This window comes from Misgurnus anguillicaudatus, chromosome 21 (genome assembly GCF_027580225.2).
Source record: "Misgurnus anguillicaudatus chromosome 21, ASM2758022v2, whole genome shotgun sequence".
NCBI lineage: Eukaryota > Metazoa > Chordata > Actinopteri > Cypriniformes > Cobitidae > Misgurnus > Misgurnus anguillicaudatus.
Window position 1 is genome coordinate 1,482,769 of NC_073357.2, and position 24,737 is coordinate 1,507,505.

The window sequence follows — 24,737 nt, forward strand, 5'->3', positions numbered from 1 at the left end:
TTGATACAGCCAGCCAAGTTGTTGTCGCAAATAAATCCCTCACTATAGTAAAACCATAACTTATAATGACGTTAAAGTGCAAGACTGGATAACTCACGCAAATAATAAAGACCAGTACATAACCAAATAACAGCAAAAGAAAACAATGTTACTGACATATCTAACACCAGAATGAACTATGCGTTTACCTTTAGAAGAGCTGCAGGCGACGAGAGGACTTTTTAAGAAGGTCCTTTTATTTGTCGCGAAATTTCTTCGTCTTGCTCAAATGCCAAGACTTACAAGTATACATTATTTAGACAGAAAATGAGTTGGCGATTGAGCCCCCGAATGTGACAGTAACTTTCAGTGCAGACAAAACACTTTAAGAATTTGTGTTGTTCAAATGTAGTGGCTGCGTGTATGTAACTGGCTGACTATGTTAGCATTTGTTACCTTTTTATCATCCGCCTCGGCTATCGTGACGGTAGTTGTAACAGTTCACTCGGGTTTGTTTACACGCAGTGATGAGCAGATGTGGTTCCGAAGCACATTTTTTTTTATTTCCAACGAAACAGTCTCCATCGCTTTCTTAACAGGTTTACATCATCTGAACACCCGGGTGGCAGGGCAAAACTTGCAAATAAACTTGAGATAAACATGAAAACAGCTCGTATTTCCTTCTGTGTATCACTATTAACAACGCACATGCGAACACAGCGCTCCTCGACTACATTACCCAGAGTTCAGCACGGTCTGCACTACAAGCCCCACATTCTTAAACATTGTGGGTTAGTATTTTAATTATTATTTTTTATTAATTATACTCCGAATTTTATTCAGTATTCATTGTATAACCAAATGTATTTGCAGCACTTTTTTTTTAAATTATTAAGTTCATTGTTATTTTGAGAAGTAAGGGGGCACAGTGACTCAAGTGGCCGGGCCATGCCCCCTAGGGCCCGCTCGTGGCGCCGACACTGTGGGAAAGACATGCAAGTATCATACTTGGTCTTATTCACTGATGCATCATTATCCCCTTTTAACTAAGGTGCATTCGCATTAAGTAACTGATGGTTTCTTCTTTTCTTTACTTAAACCTTTACCTTCTTCCAATGCTGAACTGTATGTATGTGTGTGTGTTTGTATGTTTAGAGTTGTATGTGTTTAGTTAGTTAGTAAATAAAGTCTGATTTGTGTTTCATATGATGATGTTTGTAGTTCATGTTCATAATCTGGAGTCACTAATCATTTAAGTGATCGCTACCTGCTCTTAAAGCTGTTGGATCAATTTAGGATATTCACCTTCTTAGCCAAGAAAGCTTTATCTAATATAGTCTAGTGTATCGCTGGACGAATGTTGGCCAGACACCCACAACATATGTGAGATTCAAGATATTCTAATCATTTAGTTTCCCTTAATTGGGATGGTGGAGCCTCAGTTTTTGCAGTGTCCGTAATTTTTGCAAGGTCTCGCAAGTTCATCGCATAAAATCGCATAGATATCCCACATATTCCATTGCATTGTTTGAGAAAACGTGTTGCAAGATCAAGGATTTTTGCCCGCAACAATCACAAAAAACTGCATAATTTTATAATTAATTTGACTTCTGTAAAAAATCTTTGCTGCCTTAAATGTTTTTGTTTAATCATATCAGATTTACAAGTAACTTCAGCACACTATTATTTATCTTGACTTGTGATGAGTTGTGATAATTTATCAAATATAGTTGAAATATGTCAACTTATTTTATAAATTGTAACAACTCATCTCTAGTCAAGAAAACAGTTGATTAAACAAAAAATGGTAGGGAGCAAGAATTTTTTACAGTGTAGCATTTATTTTTTTATATTGTGTTAAAAAGTATGCTATGTTGCAAGCAAGGTATGGTGGGCCGCTCTGGATGAGAAAGTCCAGGGCCACATTTTAGTCCCACTCCGTCACACAGAACCTTCCTCAGTGTTAATAAATTATAAACCAGTGCTTTTAGTGCATACTTTGCATATGTATTATTTTCTGAATTTTCTCATATCTTTTGATGTATATGTATTTTAAATAAGTGGTTATTTTTTAAAAGAAATTAACTAAAATATATACATTTGTAAAGTAATGAGCACATTATGTAATCAGATTACTTCAAAAAGTGATCTATTTGTAATATGTTACACCAAACACAGTCAAGACATTTTGAAGGTTTAATTTAAATATATTTATACATAAACTCTGAAGAACATTACATCTTTTTACCCAACCAACAATATTACTGACAATCTAAGTCAGGACAAGTTCATTTATATAGCTCTTTTTATACTCATGTAATTTAGAGTGTTAACATAAAATCTACTTTGCTTATTAGTCACTTAACATTTTAATAGATTTAGACATAAAGTAAGAGTACAATTCTAATAGTCACTCATCACTTCAAAATCTATGATTACATACAAGTCTATCATCTTTTCATTATTACCCTAACCCTACACGCAGTTCCCTGATCACCATTATATTTTAATACTCTATACTATATTCCATGATATTAGTAGTTGTCATTTATATGTCGGCATTTACTGTATATGTTACACCTCTCACATTGTTGGATTACAAGAACAAATGATCATTGGATCTGCATTTTTGACATTTTTGTTGGGATGAGGGTTAAAATATGGATGGATCGTTCCATTGAATCTACACTGAGTGAATGTGTAAATGTGTGACTGGTTGTCCATATTGTAGAAGGAGATGAGAGCATTCTCATAGTCGACAAACACTCCCACCTTCTGAGGTTTGGTGGAGAGATGCAGCTGAATGGGTTTATCTTCAAAAGCTCCATATGTGTTTGGCTCACTGAACACAATGACCCAATAACCCTCACTGGGTTTGTAGGAGACTTTTCCTGTCCTGTTTGCATTTTCTCTAACTATGCCCAGTTCCCAGCCCGTTTTCTGTCCCACCTCCACTACCCAGAATGCTTTTCCAGACATGATCTGAGGATTTCCCAGGATTCCATCCCCTAGATCAGATCGCCTGGGGCCGCCTGGGATGTCGTGAGTGTTTCCTCTGACTCTTACAGATTTGCCATCTTGAGACACTTCCAGAGCTGGATGTGCAGTTTCTTTATCCAGAATCACATCCACTGAATGAAAGAATCTCACTTAAAGAAAAGTTTTTTTTATAAACCAACATAATGGTTCAGAAGGTCATTTGGTTTTTTCTTACCTAAGCAACTCTGAATTCTTCTCATTTCTGAAACAAAATGTTAAGAGAGTTTATTCTTACAAGAACTGTGGCAGCACTATGACACAATGATAATATTAACGATGATGCATTTATCAGAAGTAATATCACAACGATATAGTTTAATATTCTGATATATACTAAGATACAGTAAAATAACTTTATTTACATACTATGGTATTTAAGTACTACTGTAAGTTACTTAAAAAAAGACACTATCAGTGGTATTTATATCAGTAAGCCCCACTCAATACATGACTGCTGCAAACCTCATCATTCTCACCAGAAGAGCAAAGATTCTCCAGCTGAGTTTTAATAGAAGCCAAAACAGATGTGGTTATATTTCTCATTGAGCCAAAGTTTAGTTTAGTGTCAATAGAAACTCTCCAATCATCTCTGAGTTCAGCAGGCACAGATTGATTCGACTGAAAGAGTAACAAAAACATAACAACATTACATTACACATTATACAGTATATATGTATATATTATTTAAGATCTGATTTGTCTATTGCTTGGCAAAACTAAAAGACTGATGAGGCTTTTTATTTTGTTTGGTGGATCATGTAGGGTGGCCATTCATGCCAGTTCCGCCGGACACGTCCCGAACATGTTTTCGGGTTCGTTCTCCGGAAGTGCGTTGGTCGACCGCATACGTCATCAAGGTTTAATATTTCGGGTTTAATTTTAGAAAAGCAACCATTACATTTCAAGGTAAGAATGAAACTACAATGATTGTATGTCTTAAAAGAAATAAATCTTAATTTTCTAATGTATTTTAACTGAAATGTGAGAACCTCGATGACGTATGTGGTCGAGCAACGCGACTTACGGAGATGGAAACCGAAAACATGTTCGGGACGTGTCCGGCAGAACTGGCACGAATGGCCACCCTAGGATCATGTGAGATATTTATGTGTTTCATATAATTTTTCATATAAAGTTGCTTGATATGAACCTAAAGCTCAAGTAGGTTCATAAATGTCTTCCAAAGTGAAATTATGAGTTTTTGTCAGAATAATATTAATCTTTCAGACTTCTGGTAATGGTCGTATACATGAGAAAAGGGTAAGTAAATGTCTTATTTTTAGGTGAACGGTTCCTTAAAATATACAGTATACAATATTAGTGTCTGACCTGGAGAAATTTGATGTCGTCTTCTTCATTCTTAGTTTCATTCAAACGGTCGATGATTTCTTTATACGTTTGGATGTCCTTGTCTACCTGCTGCTTCTTCACTTTCATCTCCTCCTCCAGATTCCTTCTTCCATTCTCTAGAGGAGCATGCAGCTCCTCCTCAGCTCTCTTTACAACATCCATCACTGCAGCAAACACCTCCCTTATCTCTGTCTGCTCTCTGTTTATCTCGGCCTGTGAAGAGTAGAGGAGCGACTGCTCATTCTCTGTCTTTCAACAGATTCAGACTCATGCACACATCCACCAATCTCCAAAAGTCCATTAAGGCCAGTCTAAGGACCTGAGGACTCGAGTGATATATGACTTTGGTTATTTTTCATTATTTGGACAAGTGGGAGCATATTCAAAAAAGAAGCGGTCCAAGCATCGAGCCCTCTGGGACTCCACATGTCTTGAAAGTCCACTCAGATGTATGGTTACCTATACCTATGATTATTAAAGATCTAGTAACACCATCACTGATATTTTGCCTGAATCAGAGACTGTCAAACTGTGACTGTGGGTGGGGCTTTATCTGTGTGACATCACATTAACAAGAGAATCAAAACGGCATGTCTAATGAGACTGCTTTGATTTAATTGGGATTAAAAAAGGTGCATGTTGACTTCTTCCTTGCTGTTTGAGGTAGAAAAGTTTCACGAGCGTTGAGGGGTTCGGTCCTTTTTATGCTACACACACAATCATCCACATTTCACTCTACAGTATGTTGTCCCTACACAGATACAGTATTGTTCAAAATAATAGCAGTACAATGTGACTAACCAGAATAATCAAGGTTTTTAGTATATTTTTTATTGCTACGTGGCAAACAAGTTACCAGTAGGTTCAGTAGATTCTCAGAAAACAAACAAGACCCAACATTCATGATATTCACGCTCTTAAGGCTGTGCAATTGGGCAATTAGTTGAAAGGGGTGTGTTCAAAAAAATAGCAGTGTCTACCTTTGACTGTACAAACTCAAAACTATTTTGTACAAACATTTTTTTTCTGGGATTTAGCAATCCTGTGAATCACTAAACTAATATTTAGTTGTATGACCACAGTTTTTTAAAACTGCTTGACATCTGTGTGGCATGGAGTCAACCAACTTGTGGCACCTCAGCTGTTATTCCACTCCATGATTCTTTAACAACATTCCACAATTCATTCACATTTCTTGGTTTTGCTTCAGAAACAGCATTTTTGATATCACCCCACAAGTTCTCAATTGGAGTAAGGTCTGGAGATTGGGCTGGCCACTCCATAACATTAATTTTGTTGGTTTGGAACCAAGACTTTGCCCGTTTACTAGTGTGTTTTGGGTCATTGTCTTGTTGAAACAACCATTTCAAGGGCATGTCCTCTTCAGCATAGGGCAACATGACCTCTTCAAGTATTTTAACATATGCAAACTGATCCATGATCCCTGGTATGCGATAAATAGGCCCAACACCATAGTAGGAGAAACATGCCCGTATCATGATGCTTGCACCTCCGTGCTTCTCTGTCTTCACTGTGTACTGTGGCTTGAATTCAGAGTTTGGGGGTCGTCTCACAAACTGCCTGTGGCCCTTGGACCCAAAAAGAACAATTTTACTCTCATCAGTCCACAAAATGTTCCTCCATTTCTCTTTAGGCCAGTTGATGTGTTCTTTGGCAAATTGTAACCTCTTCTGCACATGCCTTTTTTTTAACAGAGGGACTTTGCGGGGGACTCTTGAAAATAGATTAGCTTCACACAGACGTCTTCTAACTGTCACAGTACTTACAGGTAACTCCAGACTGTCTTTGATCATCCTGGAGGTGATCATTGGCTGAGCCTTTGCCATTCTGGTTATTCTTCTATCCATTATGATGGTTGTCTTCCGTTTTCTTCCACGTCTCTCTGGTTTTGCTCTCCATTTTAAGGCATTGGAGATCATTTTAGCTGAACAGCCTATCATTTTTTGCACCTCTTTATAGGTTTTCCCCTCTCCAATCAACTTTTTAATCAAAGTACGCTGTTCTTCTGAACAATGTCTTGAATGACCCATTTTCCTCAGCTTTCAAATGCATGTTCAACAAGTGTTGGCTTCATCCTTAAATAGAGGCCACCTGATTCACACCTGTTTCTTCACAAAATTGATGACCTCAGTGATTGAATGCTACACTGCTATTTTTTTTAACACACCCCTTTCAACTAATTCAACTAATTGCCCAATTGCACAGCCTTAAGGCTACATTTACACATAGCCGGGTATTTTGAGAAACGAATACTTTCCCACCTCCGTTATCAATAATAACATCGTGCACACAACATCGTTTTCAAAAAAACTTTCCATTTACATCATCCCGCATAAATACGCGGTCGAGCTATGCCAAAGCTGTGGGAGGCAGTGTAGGAAGGGGAATACAGCCATGCAAGCCAATCAAAATCGACAGAATCGACACCAACGAAGAACACTTCCTGTTCCTTTCATAACATCAAACATGGGCTGAATTCCAAACCGCCTACTTCCATACTATATAGTATGTAAAAAGCGCTACTTTGCGTACTATATAGTGTGGAAGTAGGCGGTGTGGGATTCAGCCAAACCTGATTGATCAGTAGCCAAACAAACTGTAAGGGCGCTCTTGTGACGTTAAACATTTTCTGGCGCAAAATGTGACGTTTAAGAACCTAAAACCCCGTTTCTCCCAGTTGACACGGCAACACGTAACCGGGGTAATCAGAAATATCCACTTTGGCCGGAGGTTTTAGAAATAATCGTTTTCTGTAATAAAAACGCGGTTTTCGTGTAAATGACAGGCCAAACCGCAGGGAAATATATGCGTCTTTCCTTCGTGTAAACGGGGTATAAGAGCGTGCATATCATGAATGCTGGGTCTCATTTGTTTTCTGAGAATCTACTGAACCTACTGGTAACTTGTTTGCCACGTAGCAATAAAAAAATATACTAAAAACCTTGATTATTCTGGTTAGTCACATTGTACTGCTATTATTTTGAACAATACTGTATGTTAAGAGAAATGGACTGACCTGATTTTTTGACACTGTGTTTTGAAGATCCTCAAGTTTCTTTTCTCTCTGACTGATCATGCTTTCCATCTTTTCAATAGTTTTTTGCCGGTCGACCTGTAGAAACACACACGCACGCACGCACGCACGCACGCACACACACACACACACACACACACACACACTGATGTCTTGTACAACATTTACAAACACTGTTGAGTTTGATGTTGACTAGATAATATAATTTTTTGTTCTCAATCTAAACATCATTGATACTGGATTAATTGAAAAGTACAAATATGAAAGTGGTTTAGGGTCATTTTTCTTATTGTTATCTATGAAAGTTTAATACCTCTCTCCTGTGTCTCTCTGTCTCCACAGGTATGACATCTAGACCAGGTGTCACACATAAGGCACAGATGCAGCATTTGTCTCGGGTAGAGTAAAGCTCCAGAGGTCTGCCGTGGACACTGCATGCTCTCTCATCCAATTTCTCCACTGGATGTATCAGTTTATGACCCCTCAGCCTCTCCATAGAGTGATTCTGCTTCAGATGATGCTCACAGTATGAGAGTAAACAGGTCAAGCAGGACTTCACAGCTATGAACGGACGGTTTTCTTCACAGATGTTGCAAGGGATCTCATCACTTTTACCAGTGTAGAGACTCAGGTCGGCCATCTGTGCCCGCTGCAGAGCCTCAAGGCAGTGGGGACACTGTGGATCACTGGTGTCTACCTGATGACACAGACAGCTCTTGCAAAAGGTGTGTCCACAGCTCTTGGTGACTGAATCTGGTTTCAGGTTTTTACAGATGGAGCACTGAAGATGGTTGGAGCTATCTGTGGCGGTAGCCATTTTGATTGTGTCAGCTGTTAAACCTAAGGCAAATAATAATAATAGTCAGTGGCGGCTGGTCATTAGGGGGTGCTGGGGCACTGCCCCCCACAGTTGGCCAGAGAAGAAAGCTACTTTAACATGGTACCAAAAAGTTAAATATATACAGCAAATTACTACCAAATAAAATAATTTAATTGTACTATTTTACTGTTAGTCATGTTATCATTTAAAAAAAAATAAAAACTGAGTTTGTTGTGTGTGTGTCATGTTTGTGTGTCTGGGGCGCACCCCTAATGAGTGTGTACATTTACATTTAGTCCTTTAGCAGATGCTTTTGTCCAAAGCGACTAACAAATGAGGTACACAATAGAAGCAATTATAGCAACACAAGAACAGCAATACATGAGTGCACTGGAAATCATTAAGTCTAACACAGTGTACATAGCCATGGGTTGTTGTTTTTTTGTAAGAATGTATAGATAGAGATCAAGAATAAAAGGAAAAGATGGTAAGTCTCATATAAGGAGGTGAGGTAATGGTGGAAGAGATGGGTTTTTAGCCGATTCGTAAAGACATACAGAGTCAGCAGATCGTGCCGTGACCGGCCGATCATTCCACAGATGAGGAACAGCTCCAGAGAAGGGACGTGATAATGTTTTTTTCTTTTTGAGATGGCACCACAAGCCTGTCGGTGACAGAGCGCAGGGATCAAGGGGGTACGTAGGGCTGTATAAGCAAGTGAAGGTAAGAGGGTGTTGACCCCGTGGTGGTTTTAACTCTCTGGGGTCGACCATGGCAGGGGCGCCGCAAACTCTTTATTTTTCAATCACTCCGCAAAGAGACTTACTGTAGATAACTCTGCTGATTTTGGACATACAGATATGATTTATATATCATTTAAAACGTGTCTAGTTTTTTTCTGTCCACTCCCAATAAAAACAGAATGTTGTGCTTTTCGCAAAATTAAGAAAATAAACATGATGCGTGTTCTGTTCTCTCTCCCTCAGTGAAGTCCTTTCAGAAATATGAACTGTAACTTAAGGAATACTTGGCATACAAACAAAATATAAATGTCTACATAATGCTTGGAATGTTTCAAATAATGATAATAATAAATATGCAAGCATTATGGGGTTAAGCCCAACAAAGTCGCAAAAGGAAAGAAAGGTAAATTTGGAAAAACTTTAAAACCTCATTTTTTAAACTAAAAAGTTTTAAACAATAGTTGTCACTTTTCATATCTCTGGACCAGAAGGTGGTGATATCACAAAACTGCACATGTACTCTTGGGTCAAGACTGTGATGACATAGGGCATTTTTCATATGGCATTTATTCAACCTTCAAGGGTCCTTTGCAAAGGGGACACCATTTTGAAAAGCATTCGGGAAAGTGAACATCTAAATCCCTTTGTGAGAGACCCTTCCTTCGTAACAAAGTCTACATGTCATGGTCACTTCAAGGAAGTAAGTTTAGTTTGTGATCATGTGGGTAACGAGTTCTCGCGTTGCATTTTGAAGAAAAGAGGAATTTGACTTTAAATACAAACTTAAGTTCTGTATTCTATTTTTAATGTAATACCCAATTTTGATCTGAGGTTAATAGGTAGTAAAGGCTGGTTTAGATTGTAGGAAAGTGTTTCATGGTAGCTGCTGTGTTTATTAACAGGATCTACTTTAAACACCGAGCACAGCTAAACATATCAGTTTAAAAATTGAACCAAAATAAACAACATTTGACAAGAAATATTAATGCAACAACTAAATCCTGGACTCATGCGCACATGCAGCTGTCATGGTTGCAGGTAGAGGATGAAGAAGAGGACGACAGGATAAAACGAAACATATAACTTTAAATGGTAATGATTCGAAGATACAACAAACTAACATCCACCAACTCGATATATATATATAATGCAAAGACGTTACACAGACAAGAACGAACCAAGACAAAGAGAACAGCAGGGTATTTAACACAATAAAGTGATGAGGGTGATGACTGTCAAGTGAGGATAATATCAAACATAGTTCAGGTGAGGGAGGGAAGAGGATTGTGGGAAATGTCTCCTTGTGGGAGTCCAGAGGGCGATGACTGAGAAAAACATGGAAAAACAACAAAAAACAAACTGGGACTGTGACGCGCTGGGAAGGTAAAATATCGGTCAGTCAGTCACTTTGCCAAGAGAGATCCAAGCAGAGCAGGCGCCAGACCATAACTGACAGGGGGGCACGCGGCTTCCAACGGGGGGCACGCAATTAGCAACAATAACTTGCAAAAACAAGGCATTAAAACAATAAATACAGTGCAAGCACACACTTATACAACTGTAACAGACTGTCAGCTCATTACAGACTCGATACAGACTGTCGCTGCGCTCGCACTTTGCTCGACGCAACAACAAACTGCCCTCGCGCGGCACAAGCCATTGAAATTAATGTGTTTCATAGCGCAGCCCAGCGCACATCGCGTCCTAAGTAAAAGCCGTTATGAAAGCCGCTTTACCATAATCACGTTGCAATGCTGTTAACGGTCTATAGCCACACTTCACTTTTAAGCTTACGTAAATTAAAACAACGCTAACTTACCTTTAAAAAAGCTGAAGCCGGCGTGTACGAACATTAAACTTCCTTAAAACAGTGTCCTGTAGATTTGAAAATTCCACCTCGACCTCTAATCTCTGAGTTTGAGCCAATCGGTGTTTGCATGAAGTCAGGTGGAGCAGGCGGTGCTGGTTCGTTCTAAATGTTCTAATATCCATATTTTACATGATCCATAAAATGCCGCGAAAAAACACGTTGCTAGTATCAAGTCACAAATATGCTAAAGCATGGGTCTTCAACCGGGGGTCCGCGGCCCCCAGGGGGTCCGCGACGGACCTGCAGGGGGTCCGCCAAATGATGTTTGACCACAAGCAATTTTTTGCTAAAAACGTAAAATATATGACAAAAACAAAACGTTACATGTCCCCTTTAAGTTGTGCACGTGCGTGACCGCGAAGGCGCGCGTTTAGTTTAGCAAGCGGACCAAAATAAAATATCTGAAGATTATAAATGTACACTCCGGAAGCAGCAGTAGCGACATAAAAGGCATCATAAAACAGGTAAATCTTATAGGCATGTGTGTCTTTCTTTCAGAAAGTTATTTTAGAATCAGTGCGACATTGTCTCATCTAAGTTATATTTCTGAACTTGGGCGGCTGTTTCACGCGGTTCAGATTTAAAGCGCTAACTCAACAGGCAAATGACACCACACCGCGTCTGCATTATAAACTTTGATAAAACTATCGCTCGCATTTAAAAATGTATGAAACGCGCACCGTGATGGTGCTTTGTGCAAGATTCATAGTTAGGTTGAAATCCGCCTCTCAAAAAGTTGCCCCAAAGAGATGCGCGCGGACTCAATGCATGTTTTCTCCTGAGTCTGATATGAAGCTCTGCAGAAAATAAACCTGCATTACTCAAACTCGTGACAATGATGATACACGAGAAAGGCAACAAACCTCTGAATTATAAAGTAGCACAACCTCTATCCCCACCAGAATAGAGAGTCTTTGTGCCATTCACCATGATCAGTCATCTTTATAAACTGAAAGCCCAGGTTCAGGTAAATTCACAGTAAAATGAAAATCTATTACACTGCAAATACCTTAAAATAATATTATATTCATATTATTATTATTATATTCATAATATTATTATTATTAATATATTTATATACAAACTAAATCTGCTTTAACAAAAAAATTATGCATGTACAACAACAGCATAATAGTGCCAATGTACTGTCTTAATATAGTATGGCTGTGTGACAATATGGTTTGTTTCTATTTATAAAACAGTTCCAGTCCTTGATTCTGATTGGTCAATAGTTGTACTTTACTCCACTTTGCGTTGTGCCTAATTCGAAAAGGCAGCCTCTCGTACCTTACTGTTTACTTAAATATCAGTTTTACACATTTAGTATCAGGGGGTCCCTGCTCCATGCCTCCCTCATCTAAGGGGTCCCCGACCCAAAAAACGTTGAAGACCCCTGTGCTAAAGCCTAATGACGCATGAGACCCGGGAATACAACCAATCAGAGAAACTGGTCTATTTTTATTAAAGAAAACCTATATCAACTATATTTTCCTCATTTGATTACATTAAAAGTCATGAAACATTGGATGTTTAATTTATTTTAATTATTCCTAATATATATTAAATTAATCAAAAACTGTGTAGGGGGCACAGCAACCTGTTTGGGGGGGCACGGCCCACGAATGCCCTGGATCCAAGTGCATACACGAGAACAAAAATCTCCGACAGCAGTGGTCTCCAACATGGTGCCCATAGGATCTTTTTTGTACATTTAAGATACATTTTAAGATAAGGATTTTGTTCATTCATAATTTGCTCATACACATCTGGGTATTTCATGTGAACTTGAATTGGAACAGTATTTGGGCAGCGACTGATAGTGTTGGGCAAGTTACTGAAAATTAGTAATTAGTTACAGTTACTAGTTACTTCTTTTAAAAGTAATTGAGTTACTCTGCCAGTTACTGTATATCAAAAGTAATTTGTTACTGGGGAAAGTAACTTTTAAGTTACTTTTTATGTCTGCTTTTTAAATGTAAATATGAACAGTATTGAACAGTCAAACAATAAAATGATATGGATGGGCTATGTTACATGTAAGACACTAATATATCACATACTGTAGGAGCCTATTTTGCTTTAGATTCAGCCGTTGAATATTTTTGTTAGAAATTATCTTAATATGTAAGCTTAGTTTATTTATGTGTAGCAGAATGAAGAGTATTCGGGTTGATTATTGGCCAGTGTCATGTGAAAACCTTGAACCTATCAGCAGTTGGCTGGCAGGGTATAAAATGAGGACGCGTTTGTTACCTGGGATGCGTCGTCATTCGTACCGCCCCTTTACGGAAGTTGCAATTTATGAATGGGAGAGTTTCTGAAGTGCCGTCTCGCTGTTCTGCTGCTGTGTGTAGGCTGCCCCTGGATTTGAGTTTGTCAACAAACAATCCACTGCATGTAATGGTCCGGAGATTGGGCATAGTATTAGATTACTATAGAAGTTGCCATTTATGAACGGGAGCGTTTTGGAAGTGCCGTCTTTCTGTTCTGCTGCTGTGCGGAGGCTGCCCTTGGCTTTGAGCTCGTCAACAAACAATCCACTGCATGTTATGGTCCGAGACCGTGCATAGCACCACATTATGAACATCATCTGATGGAGTGAAAGGCACAAGGGTTTCATCTTTATATTTCGGGACGAGATGCGCGTTTGTTAATGAACGCACTGCTGCCTTGCCTGTACTGTGTTTGTCGTTTCCTTATTTAAGCAAATAACTTTCATTTTAGTAAACCTGAACGTGGCTGTCTCTCGCTGGTTTGCCCTGTTTTTTTGAATGTGTCATCAATTGGAGTTTGTTTTGATTTGTCATTTTGTTTCAAACCATCAATGAGATTTTGTTTTCTTTTGTTTTGTGTTCACTTGTGTATTTTGCAATTTAATTTATTTTCTTTGTTAGATTTAAGTTTAGTTGAGTTCCCAAAACGAAAGTGACATTTAATATTGTTTTTTTTGTCTTTCTTTTGTTGTGAACTGATTTTCTCCCCTTTTGGGGGGGCTTGCTTTTGCCAGTTAATGTTTATTGTGTGTCTTTTGCTCTTTATTTATCGCGTGACGAAGGGGGTTTATAGAGGAGGGGTTTAGCCGCTATTTAACGGGTTCACACTGAGTGCAGTGCATTGATTGACTTGATTTCACCAGTGTGGGTGTGTGTGGATATTAAGTGTGTCATGTACGGATATTAAGCGTGTCGTGTGTATTGAGGGTCATAGCAGGCCATCACCCTACCCCTTAAGCCTTCTCGTGTATCTGTTTCTTTTTGTGTTCATTTTTCTTTTTGAACTTTTGTAAAGTGTTGCATTTAGCTTTGATATGTGGCTATTGAAACTATGATGTCAATGTGTTGGGTTTTTAACTTTTGTATTTAAATAAAGCTGCTTATCTTTGGTACTCCCTGGCCTATGTCTCTTTGCTCACCAATTTCTTTTGGTTACGAACCTGTGTGTCCCTTGTTTTGGGGCTGAGTTCCCGGTGTATATACCGGGTGGTGTAGTCGACCATTATATAATTCTATACAGTTTCCTTAAATATCTCATGCCACTGGCCACATTTGGCGTGGTGTCGGCAGGGTTTCCATATTTTGGGTGAGCGTGTATTTTGAGAAGCAGGTTTGGGAGTGCTTTTGATGCAGCAAAATTTTTTATTTTTTTTTGGTTTGGTATTGTACGGTTGGGAATTTTTCTAAAAAAAAAAAACAAATTTTTTCATTATTTTTTTTCTCTTTTCTAAAAGGCAAGGCAGCAGTGGAGGTTATTGGTGAGTACATCTTCTCGTGGTTGACCCCTCCATAAGTGGTAAGTAGTGCATAGCGATGGAGGGAGAGTTGCAAGAATTAAGGGAGTTGGTAATACAGCTAAAGGCTGATAATGAAAAATTGCGCCAAGAACGTGTATCTGCTTCAATGTTGCCAAATAATGCTCTTCCTAGTGTTGCAGAGGCCCCTGCCACCGTGTCCCAACCCATGAGTGCTGGTGCCACTTCGGCTGAGAGGTTTGTGTTTGTACCACGTGATCGGCGATGTCCAAAATTCAACGGCAGGACTGGCATCAGCATTGATGAATGGGTTGAGGAAGTACAGGCGTGTATACAGGCGCGCCATCTTTCTATTGCTGATAAAGCGTTTTTTGTTTTTGACCATTTGGAGGGGGAAGCACGGGAGGAGATAAGGCATCGACCTTGTGCGGAACGGGACGATTGCACTAAAATTATTGCAGCATTGAGGGAACTTTATGGCTGTAATCAGTCATATGTGTCTCTGCAAGAGGCATTTTTCTCTCGTAAACAACGTGAAGGGGAGACTCTATTAGAGTTTTCACTAGCCCTGATGAGCCTTTGGAAATCTGTTGAAGAAAAGTCTCCTTATGATATGCCAAATTCAGAAACCCTTGTGCGTGATCAATTTGTCGAACATGTGATAGATAGCTCCTTACGTCGTGAGTTAAAACAACTAGTACGTCGCTTGCCCTCCTCCAGTTTGTTGGAGGTCCGTAGTGAGGCTCTTAGATGGGAGAGGGAGGGGATGCCGGGGAGCGACCGCCGTCGAAGCCAGTCGGTTCCTTTGGTTCCCGTCATACAATATGGGGTACAGGGGGGATCATCGTTAGACGCCCGCAGTGCCTCAACGTTGGAGTTAAGTGAGTTAAAGGACCTGTTGAAATCGCAGCAAGCCCAACTAAATCAGCTCTCTAAAAGTGTGACCCGGCTTCAGACGGTTGTTGAGTGTAGCCAAGCCCCTCGGGCACGTAGTCAATCCCCTCATTCGCGGAACTATTCTTCTCGTGGCAATACTATAATTTGTCGAAGGTGTCAGCGACCTGGCCACTTTGCCAGGGAGTGTGACGGGGAACGGGTTCCCCCTCACCCTCCATCTTCTCGTATGGTTCCTCCTTTGGCTGGAGGTGAACAGCCTTTTGCACAGCAGTTGTCGGAAAACTAGCACCCGCCGGGCTGCAGAGTCACAGTTCGGTTGGGGTAGATGGCGGCTCAAATTTTTGTCAGAATTCTCGTTCAGTATCGTCTTTAATGTCTTCATGCCCTCATTTGGTGATTTGCATGGGCGGAGTTCAGGTGCCTTGCCTTATAGACACAGGCTCCATGGTTTCGACAATAACCGAGAGTTGTTTTTTACAGAATTTTGAACCATGGGGTCAGGATCGTCTGCGATCATGCCAATGGTTGCAACTGCGTGCTGCCAACGGGTTGGACATCCCTTACATTGGATATATTGAGTTGGATGTCGAACTTTGTGGCAGGTTAGTGCCGAAATGTGGGGTGCTGGTTGTCTGAGATCCTCCTGGGGGCATGTGTTTCCAGGCACCGGGCGTTCTGGGAATGAATGTTCTCAGCCGATGCTACCAGGAGCTTTTTGGACAACATGGCCCTTCTCTTTTTGAATCTCCCTCATTAGTTCAGGTGCCCAGTATTGTAACAAAGGCATTTCAACCTTGTCATAAGGTATGCTCCCAGACTCATTCTACTCGTGCAGGGTCAGTTAGGGTACGTGGTCGTAGGGTACAACGCATCCCGGGTGGCACGTTACAACTAGTTACGGCAACTTGTTCAGAGCAGTTTTTGCATGACACTGTGCTTTTTGAGCCCCCTGACTCTGGTTTGCCAGCTGGATTGTTGGCCTCACCATCGTTGGTGCAGGTAAATCGAGGTATTGTGTCGGTGCCAGTGGTGAATGTGGGAACCACTGACATTGTGCTTTACCCACGCACTTATTTAGGCACTTTAACTAGTGTTTATGTTGTCAGTTTACCATCAGGGGTTACGGAGGTTAAAACCATCTCTGCTACCATTAACTCGCAGATCTCTCATGAGTTGCCGACGGTTGAAGAACAGATAAAGGCTACTGATTTGTCTGTGTTATCACTGGATGATCAAGAACGTGTTCAGGCTTTACTTTTGCAGTACCAGTCGGTGTTTTCAGGGCACGAGGGGGACTTGGGGTGTACTACCCTGTTGTCACATGAGATCCCACTGGTTGATGATACCCCAGTTCGGCAGCGGTACCGTCGAATACCCCCATCAGAGTATGAGGTGGTGAAGGCCCATATCAATATGTTGTTGGAGGCTAAGGTGATACGTGAAAGCTGTAGCCCTTACGCATCCCCAATAGTTCTTGTCAAGAAAAAGGACGGTAGTCTGCGGATGTGCGTAGACTACCGTCAGTTAAACGCCAGGACTCGAAAGGATGCGTTTCCTCTTCCTCGTATTGAGGAATCATTGGATTCACTGACAGGGGCCCGTTGGTTCTCCACCATGGATCTAGCTAGCGGATACAATCAGGTCCCTGTCAGTGAACAAGACCGGCCTAAGACTGCATTTTGTACTCCATTTGGTCTATTTGAATGGAATCGCATGCCTTTTGGCCTTTGCAATGCACCTAGTACATTTCAGCGTCTAATGCAGCGTTTATTTGGTGATCAACAGTGTCAGTCATTGTTACTGTATTTGGATGATATTGTAATTTTTTCATCCTCAGTCGTACAACATCTGGAACGACTGGAGCTTGTTTTGAGTAGGTTGCAGTGCGAAGGCCTTAAGGCAAAATTGGAGAAATGCGTTTTCTTTCGTTCAGAAGTTACATATTTGGGTCATGTGATTTCAGCCGATGGTGTCTCCACAGACCCTAAGAAGATTGAGGCGGTGGCCCAGTGGCCACAACCTACTAGTGTGTCAGAGCTTCGTTCTTTTTTAGGCTTTGCGAGTTATTACCGCCGTTTTGTGGAGGGGTTTGCCAAATTGGCAGCCCCTCTACATAGGTTGGTTGCAGAGTTTGGGGGCACAAAGTCTCGGAAGAGAGCAGAGCCAGGTTTTGCCAGTGGCTGGACTACCCACTGTCAGAGAAGCTTTGAGAGTTTGAAGGGTAAGCTTATTTCGGCCCCGGTACTCGGTTATGCAGACTTTTCCCTTCCATTTATCTTGGAAGTGGATGCTAGCCTGGGTGGGCTAGGTGCTGTCCTTTCCCAGGAGCAGGGTGGTAAAGTAAGACCTGTGGCGTATGCAAGTCGGGGTCTAAGACCTACAGAACGTAACATGTCCAACTATAGCTCGATGAAGCTGGAGTTCTTGGCTTTAAAGTGGGCTATGGCTGAGAAGTTTAGAGAATACTTATTAGGCCATAAATGTGTAGTGTACACTGATAACAATCCCCTCAGCCATCTGAACTCCGCTAAGTTGGGGGCTACGGAGCAGCGCTGGGCGTCACAGCTTGCTTGCTTCAATTTTGAAATAAGGTATCGGCCGGGGAGGTGTAATACGAATGCTGATGCTTTGTCGCGCCAGAATCCACCTGAGCTGGAAGGGACAGGCAGCCTGTTTCCAGGTACAGCTGTTCCTGCTGCGGTACATCAGGTGGTTGCTACACCATTGGCTCCGCTTGCAACTCAGGCTGTTGTGACTGCCTTACCGGGTCATTCAGCTGATCAGATTGGGGGCCTACAAGAGGCTGACCCAGTAATTGGTGAGATTATAGGGTTTTGGAGAAAACAGGAGTTTCCTGGGCCTCTTAAACGGCGGCAGCTCTCACAGGCTGCTTTAATTCTTCTTCGGCAGTGGGATCGTCTGGTGGAGAGGCAAGGAGTAATTTACCGTCGGATTTTTCATCCTGACGGTGGAGAGGAGATTTTGCAAGTAGTGTTACCTTCGGTGCTGCGGCATGATGTCTTACAGGGGTTACATCAAGAACACGGGCACCAGGGCATTGAGCGCACTACTGAGTTGGTGCGCCAACGATGTTATTGGCCAAGTATGGCAGCCGAGGTGGCACGGTGGGTTCAGGAGTGTGAACGATGTCAAGTTGCCAAGGACAATGTACCAGCTGCCCGTAGTTTTATGAGACATTTATTAGCGTCCCGGCCAAATGACATCTTGGCTATTGATTTCACGTTGCTTGAAGCCTCCCGTTCAGGCCTGGAGAATGTTCTTGTAATGACGGATGTCTTTACGAAGTTCACTCTTGCCGTCCCCACCAGGGATCAACGGGCCGAGACTGTAGCGCAGGTGCTGGTGAGTGAATGGTTCTATAAGTTTGGGGTCCCGGTGCGAATTCATTCTGACCAGGGCCGCAACTTTGAGTCACTTTTAATCCAGCAACTGTGTAAGCTTTATGGGGTTGAGAAGTCTCGCACTACACCATATCACCCAGCTGGTAATGGTCAGTGCGAGCGCTTCAATAGAACCCTACATAATTTACTGCGCACCTTGCCAGTTTCAAGAAAAAGAGATTGGGTGTCATGCCTTCCTCAGGTGCTCTTTTCATATAACACAACTCCCCACCAGGCCACGGGTGAGTCTCCGCATTTCCTTATGTTTGGTCAGGAACCGCGGCTCCCCATTGATTTCCTGTTGGGCAGAGTGCCTGAGCCAGTGGCAGGTGAGGTGCATGAGTGGATTTTGGAGCACCAGACACGGTTACAAGTAGCCTTTGATGGGGCAAGAGATCGCTTAAAGGTGGCCGCCGATCGTCGGAAAGCAACTTTTGATTTGCGAGTCCGCGATGCACCACTGGAGCAAGGGCAGCTGGTTTATCTCAGGGAATGTGGTAGGCAGGGCCGACACAAGATTCAGGACCTATGGAGCTCTGTGGTGTATAGGGGGATTGAGGCGCCTAGGTCAGGTGGCCCGGTCTATACGATTGCACCAGTGGAGGATCTGGGTAAGATCAAGCGGGTTCACCGGTCATTGTTAAAAGCTCAGGTGCAAGGGAGCCCGGTTCACATACCTTGTGTTGCTCGAGAGGTGGAACCAGAACTGAGTTCACAGGATAGTTTAGGGGAGGTGGACTTGTGGGTTGCCATGCCAGAGTCATCCCAGGCAACGGGTGTTTCTGTGCCTTTGGAGGAGTCGGTGGTGTCCGAGGGAGCCGTGGCTATGGATGAGCCAGGTCCTTGTTACGAGGTGGGACTAAGTCAAGGTTCAGCATTAGGCTTGTCAGTTTTAGAGCAGCCGCAAGAGGCTGAGATTCTGCCTCGTAAATCCAGGAGGCCAACAGCTGGCCAACATTCAAATGTTCATCATCTGCCCAGGGCAGTGGGAGGAGTTGTAGAATGTAGTAGGGCACCCTTGGGTGCAACATCTAGTGGAGTGTTAGCCGTTTTCAGGCCATGGGTTTGATTCTTGAGGTCTAGTGACTTATCGTCGGGGCGACGATTTATAAGTTGGGGGAGAATGTAGCAGAATGAAGAGTATTCGGGTTGATTATTGGCCAGTGTCATGTGAAAACCTTGAACCTATCAGCAGTTGGCTGGCAGGGTATAAAATGAGGACGCGTTTGTTACCTGGGATGCGTCGTCATTCGTACCGCCCCTTTACGAAAGTTGCAATTTATGAATGGGAGAGTTTCTGAAGTGCCGTCTCGCTGTTCTGCTGCTGTGTGTAGGCTGCCCCTGGCTTTGAGTTTGTCAACAAACAATCCACTTCATGTAATGGTCCGGAGATTGGGCATAGTATTAGATTACTACAGAAGTTGCCATTTATGAACGGGAGCGTTTTGGAAGTGCCGTCTTTCTGTTCTGCTGCTGTGCGGAGGCTGCCCTTGGCTTTGAGCTCGTCAACAAACAATCCACTGCATGTTATGGTCCGAGACCGTGCATAGCACCACATTATGAACATCATCTGATGGAGTGAAAGGCACAAGGGTTTCATCTTTATATTTCGGGACGAGATGCGCGTTTGTTAATGAACGCACTGCTGCCTTGCCTGTACTGTGTTTGTCGTTTCCTTATTTAAGCAAATAACTTTCATTTTAGTAAACCTGAACGTGGCTGTCTCTCGCTGGTTTGCCCTGTTTTTTTGAATGTGTCGTCGATTGGAGTTTGTTTTGATTTGTCATTTTGTTTCAAACCATCAATGAGATTTTGTTTTCTTTTGTTTTGTGTTCACTTGTGGATTTTGCAATTTAATTTATTTTCTTTGTTAGATTTTAGTTTAGTTGAGCTCCCAAAACGAAAGTGACATTAATATTGTTTTTTTTGTTTTTCTTTTGTTGTGAACTGGGGCTTGCTTTTGCCAGTTAATGTTTATTGTGTGTCTTTTGCTCTTTATTTATCGCGTGACGAAGGGGGTTTATAGAGGAGGGGTTTAGCCGCTATTTAATGGGTTCACACTGAGTGCAGTGCATTGAGTGACTTGATTTCACCAGTGTGGGTGTGTGTGGATATTAAATGTGTCATGTACGGATATTAAGCGTGTCGTGTGTATTGAGGGTCATAGCAGGCCATCACCCTACCCCTTAAGCCTTCTCGTGTATCTGTTTCTTTTTGTGTTCATTTTTCTTTTTGAACTTTTGTAAAGTGTTGCATTTAGCTTTTGATACGTGGCTATTGAACCTATGATGTCAATGTGTTGGGTTTTTAACTTTTGTATTTAAATAAAGCTGCTTATCTTTGGTACTCCCTGGCCTATGTCTCTTTGCTCACCAATTTCTTTTGGTTACGAACCTGTGTGTCCCTTGTTTTGGGGCTGAGTTCCCGGTGTATATACCGGGTGGCGTAGTTGACCATTATATAATTCTATACAGTTTTCTTAAGTATCTCATGCCACTGGCCACATATGTATATCATTTAGATCATTTAGACAAATATTCTGTATGTTTACATTGAAAATATATAGTGTGTTAAAATTGTGTATTGTCTCTTTAAGAATTTGGAGACAATTGTGTCAACATGTCATATTTTCTAAAATAAATTATAATTTTTCTGATTCCATATTTATTTTAATAAGCCAGAAACGTCTCCGCTGTGTACTGCTGACAGGCTCGTGCAGCAGCTGGCGCAAATTATGGGTCCTCCGAAGATTAGACCGTCTCATTTCAGTCAGTTTCAGTTCTTTTCGCGAACTTCTGAGGCTTCCATCTTGAAAGACAGAGTGCTCACTTTTTTAGGTTGCATGCTTAGCAGGGCGTGGCCATGGAATTGGGACACAGCTTGTGAAGGTTGTGGGGGTAGTGCGCTCTTTGTTTGTATATGTTTTCTGTTAGATTTAAATCATACTCAGGATTAAAGGAAGATAATCAGAAAACGGAGTACGTGAATTGTTTTGTCCGACGGACACAGAGCGAGTGGATGGTTTTGTCGGATACGGAGTGAAACTAAATGCGCACTCACACATACTATGGAGTTTTAACACGTTTTAACAGTTGTACAGCGCAGTGTGAATATTTTTCTGCAAACAACAATCGCGGATCGTTCTCTTCCATGAAGGTCGATGTAAACATCTAAGATATATATTAACATTTCTCAGATTTATTGCTTTTGTGGACTACAAATGCAAGTTGATGTCATACTGCGGTTGCTTGGCAAAGATAATTTACAAACATGAGACCGGATGGATTATGACTTTAAACAAAGGTATGTTGTCCCGTTTAGATTTTTCATGTTCATTCTATATGCCAGCCATGATGAAGTTTAATGATTCATTGCGCCGCCCACCACGGTCATGCGATGTTAAATCAGAAATGTCTTGTCTGTAAGTGTTATTTTTTTTACAAAATAGAGTAACGCGAGTAACGAACTCATTTAAATTTCAGTAATTGTAATTGCGATACTTCATTTAAAAAAATACTTCGTTACATGCTCGTTACTGATAACAGTAGTGGAATTACTCCCATCACTGCTGATGACGTTTCACAGGTCCACAAGAACACAAGTAACCTACAGACAATAATAAATATTGAGAAACAGCTGTCATAATAATCTGACAGATGACATAGCTGACTGGTTCAACTGCTATCTAGGATATAGAATGTACATTAACCGGTTGGGTGACTAACACAAAAGCCTACATCTCTCTAGTGAATGACAAAATCGTGTAATTAAACTGGTTCTGACTGGTTGTACCTAGTTTTTGTAGCTTAATTGGTAGAGAACAGAAATGAGATAGCAGCACAAAGTTCATGGGTTCGGTTGGCAGGGATGATAAGTACTAATTAAAAGTGTATATATATGTGATGCGCTGTAAGTGTTTACATGTATTCATAAATGTGCTTTATCTTAATGTTCTTTTGCTTCTACACCAGTAGATTTTCACTTTCCTTTGGCTTGATTAATTGTTTTTACAAGGTTGAATGAAAAACGTAAACTCTTTATCTTATTATGTTATTGTACATGTGTTTTTTTACAATTTTCTTAACTTTCTCCTATTTTTATTTTTTATTTCATTTCATGTTTTTTTCCTCACAATTCCTCTGTAATAAAATGTTTTTTGTAAAGCTGTTTTGCAACAAAGCCAATATGAAAATTTAAAACGGTGATCTTTTTTCAGAAGACTCTCTAGTCTGTAATTTTTTTTTGCACTTTAATCAAACTTGAATTTACAATTAATTTAAACTTTCTTGACTAGTAAGACGTTGCTATAAAATATTAAAAATAAAATTAAACTAACTTAAGGTAATTCAACTTTATTTTATAATTTATAGCAAGTCCTCACTATTCACGAAAGTTTAAATTATTTGTAAATTTAACTTGATTAAACTTAAAAAATTAAGTGTAACAAGGAATCTTTAGGGTCTAATTAATTGTAATAATATTTAAGTCAACAAATGTATACTGAAATTTTCATTTAATTAAATGGTATACATTTCAAAGACAGTTTTGAAAAAAAACTACACACGACTGCTTTAATTTTTTTTTAATACAGATGAATTAGTTAATTCAGAATGTCATTGAAGAGAGAAACCAATCCATTAAAGTTTTCGAGATTGACATAAGAAATTCACAATATTGCACTGCAATTACACATAACACATTCCTAAACTATAATATAGTATTTATAGTAAAAGTAATGCATAAAGAATCAAAAATCAGACTTACCTTTTCAAAGGTGTGTACTCTTCTCTAAAAGCTTAAAGTGTGGGGTATCCTCTTCTTCCTTTATTTTTACACGCATAAGTTTCATTTCCTTGCAGTGTTTATCCCTCTCTAGTGTTGTTAACTTTCATTTTCAAACACAAAAGACACACACCCTCATTATTCACAGTCAAATTATTCAAATTCTTGTTTCCAGAATGTTGACTTCAAAGAATTAAAGCAACACTATGTAGTTTTTTGACCTTTAAATAATGTCTCTAAAATTATTTCAGTGATAGAACAACTTTTAACTGGACAAATTGTACTGTTGCTGCAACCTGAGCAGCCTCCTAGCTGCTACAAGCACACTCTGAAAGTCCAGTTTGGGGGTAGAGCAAACAGCCCCGCCCCTCCCCCTGCCTGCAGAAGAGTGTCTGATACTAGGCACTGTTGCGCTTTTCAACCACATGGGGGAGCCATAAGTCAATTTTACATGGAAACTACTTAGTGTTGCTTTAATGAAACTATACACTCTACAAACACTGTAACCACTGGGTAAATGTAGGACTGAAGAACACACAAATGGCAAAAAAATAAATTTATCTGGCCAACAATATGTTTTAAATATATGCTAAATACATTTTGTAGAATGTAAAGCTTAATTAAAAATAATTTTGAATTTGAAAATATTGTTTTTGAAAATAGTTGTAGTTGTAACCATCATATATTAATACAAAATGTATTTCAAGGGCAACAAATACACTTCTAATAGACCCCTTCACGGTTCACATAGGAGAAATCATGGTTCGCACTGCGCATGTCGGGGTCAGAAAAGTCTTTCTTTCAAGTTAAGTTGCGTATTGTTTGGTTGAATTGTCACCTACTTGTTGCATCGTGGTCTGTGAAAATTGCACCAGCTCTGCAGTTAAGTTGTTCAGGATTCCTGCAGGATCTCATCCATTAAAAAAATTGGCACCGTATGTGGTTGCAAACAATTAACAATGCAGACTGGGACAATGCAAAGATCAAAGAGGCTTGTGTTTGTAGTGCTCACTTCATTTCAGGTAAGTCATCATTTATCGGCCCTGTTAGATT

At 40.6% G+C, this 24,737-nt stretch overlaps 1 protein-coding gene across 1 annotated transcript; it reads right to left on the reverse strand.

Moving 5' to 3' along the window:
* Nucleotides 1–2,215: 2,215 nt before the first annotated feature.
* LOC129455688 (nuclear factor 7, brain) lies at nt 2,216–23,804 on the reverse strand. Its single transcript, XM_073859205.1, has 7 exons — nt 23,667–23,804; nt 7,737–8,263; nt 7,406–7,501; nt 4,348–4,581; nt 3,495–3,636; nt 3,194–3,220; nt 2,216–3,110 (listed from the first exon to the last, which is right to left on the reverse strand). The coding sequence occupies exons 2-7, from the start codon at nt 8,238–8,240 to the stop codon at nt 2,563–2,565; spliced, it is 1,551 nt and encodes a 516-aa protein (XP_073715306.1). The 5' UTR covers nt 8,241–8,263; nt 23,667–23,804; the 3' UTR covers nt 2,216–2,562.
* Nucleotides 23,805–24,737: the final 933 nt, after the last annotated feature.

Excerpts from the sequence above, each read along its gene's own strand:
- LOC129455688 (XM_073859205.1), bottom strand. The coding sequence starts at position 8,240 with ATGGCTACCGCCACAGATAGCTCCAACCATCTTCAGTGCTCCATCTGT. Across the intron at positions 4,582-7,405 it reads ACACAGTGTCAAAAAATCAG|GCCGAGATAAACAGAGAGCA; the intron begins GTCAGTCCATTT and ends TACTCTTCACAG. Across the intron at positions 3,221-3,494 it reads GGAGAATCTTTGCTCTTCTG|AAATGAGAAGAATTCAGAGT; the intron begins GTGAGAATGATG and ends ATTTTGTTTCAG.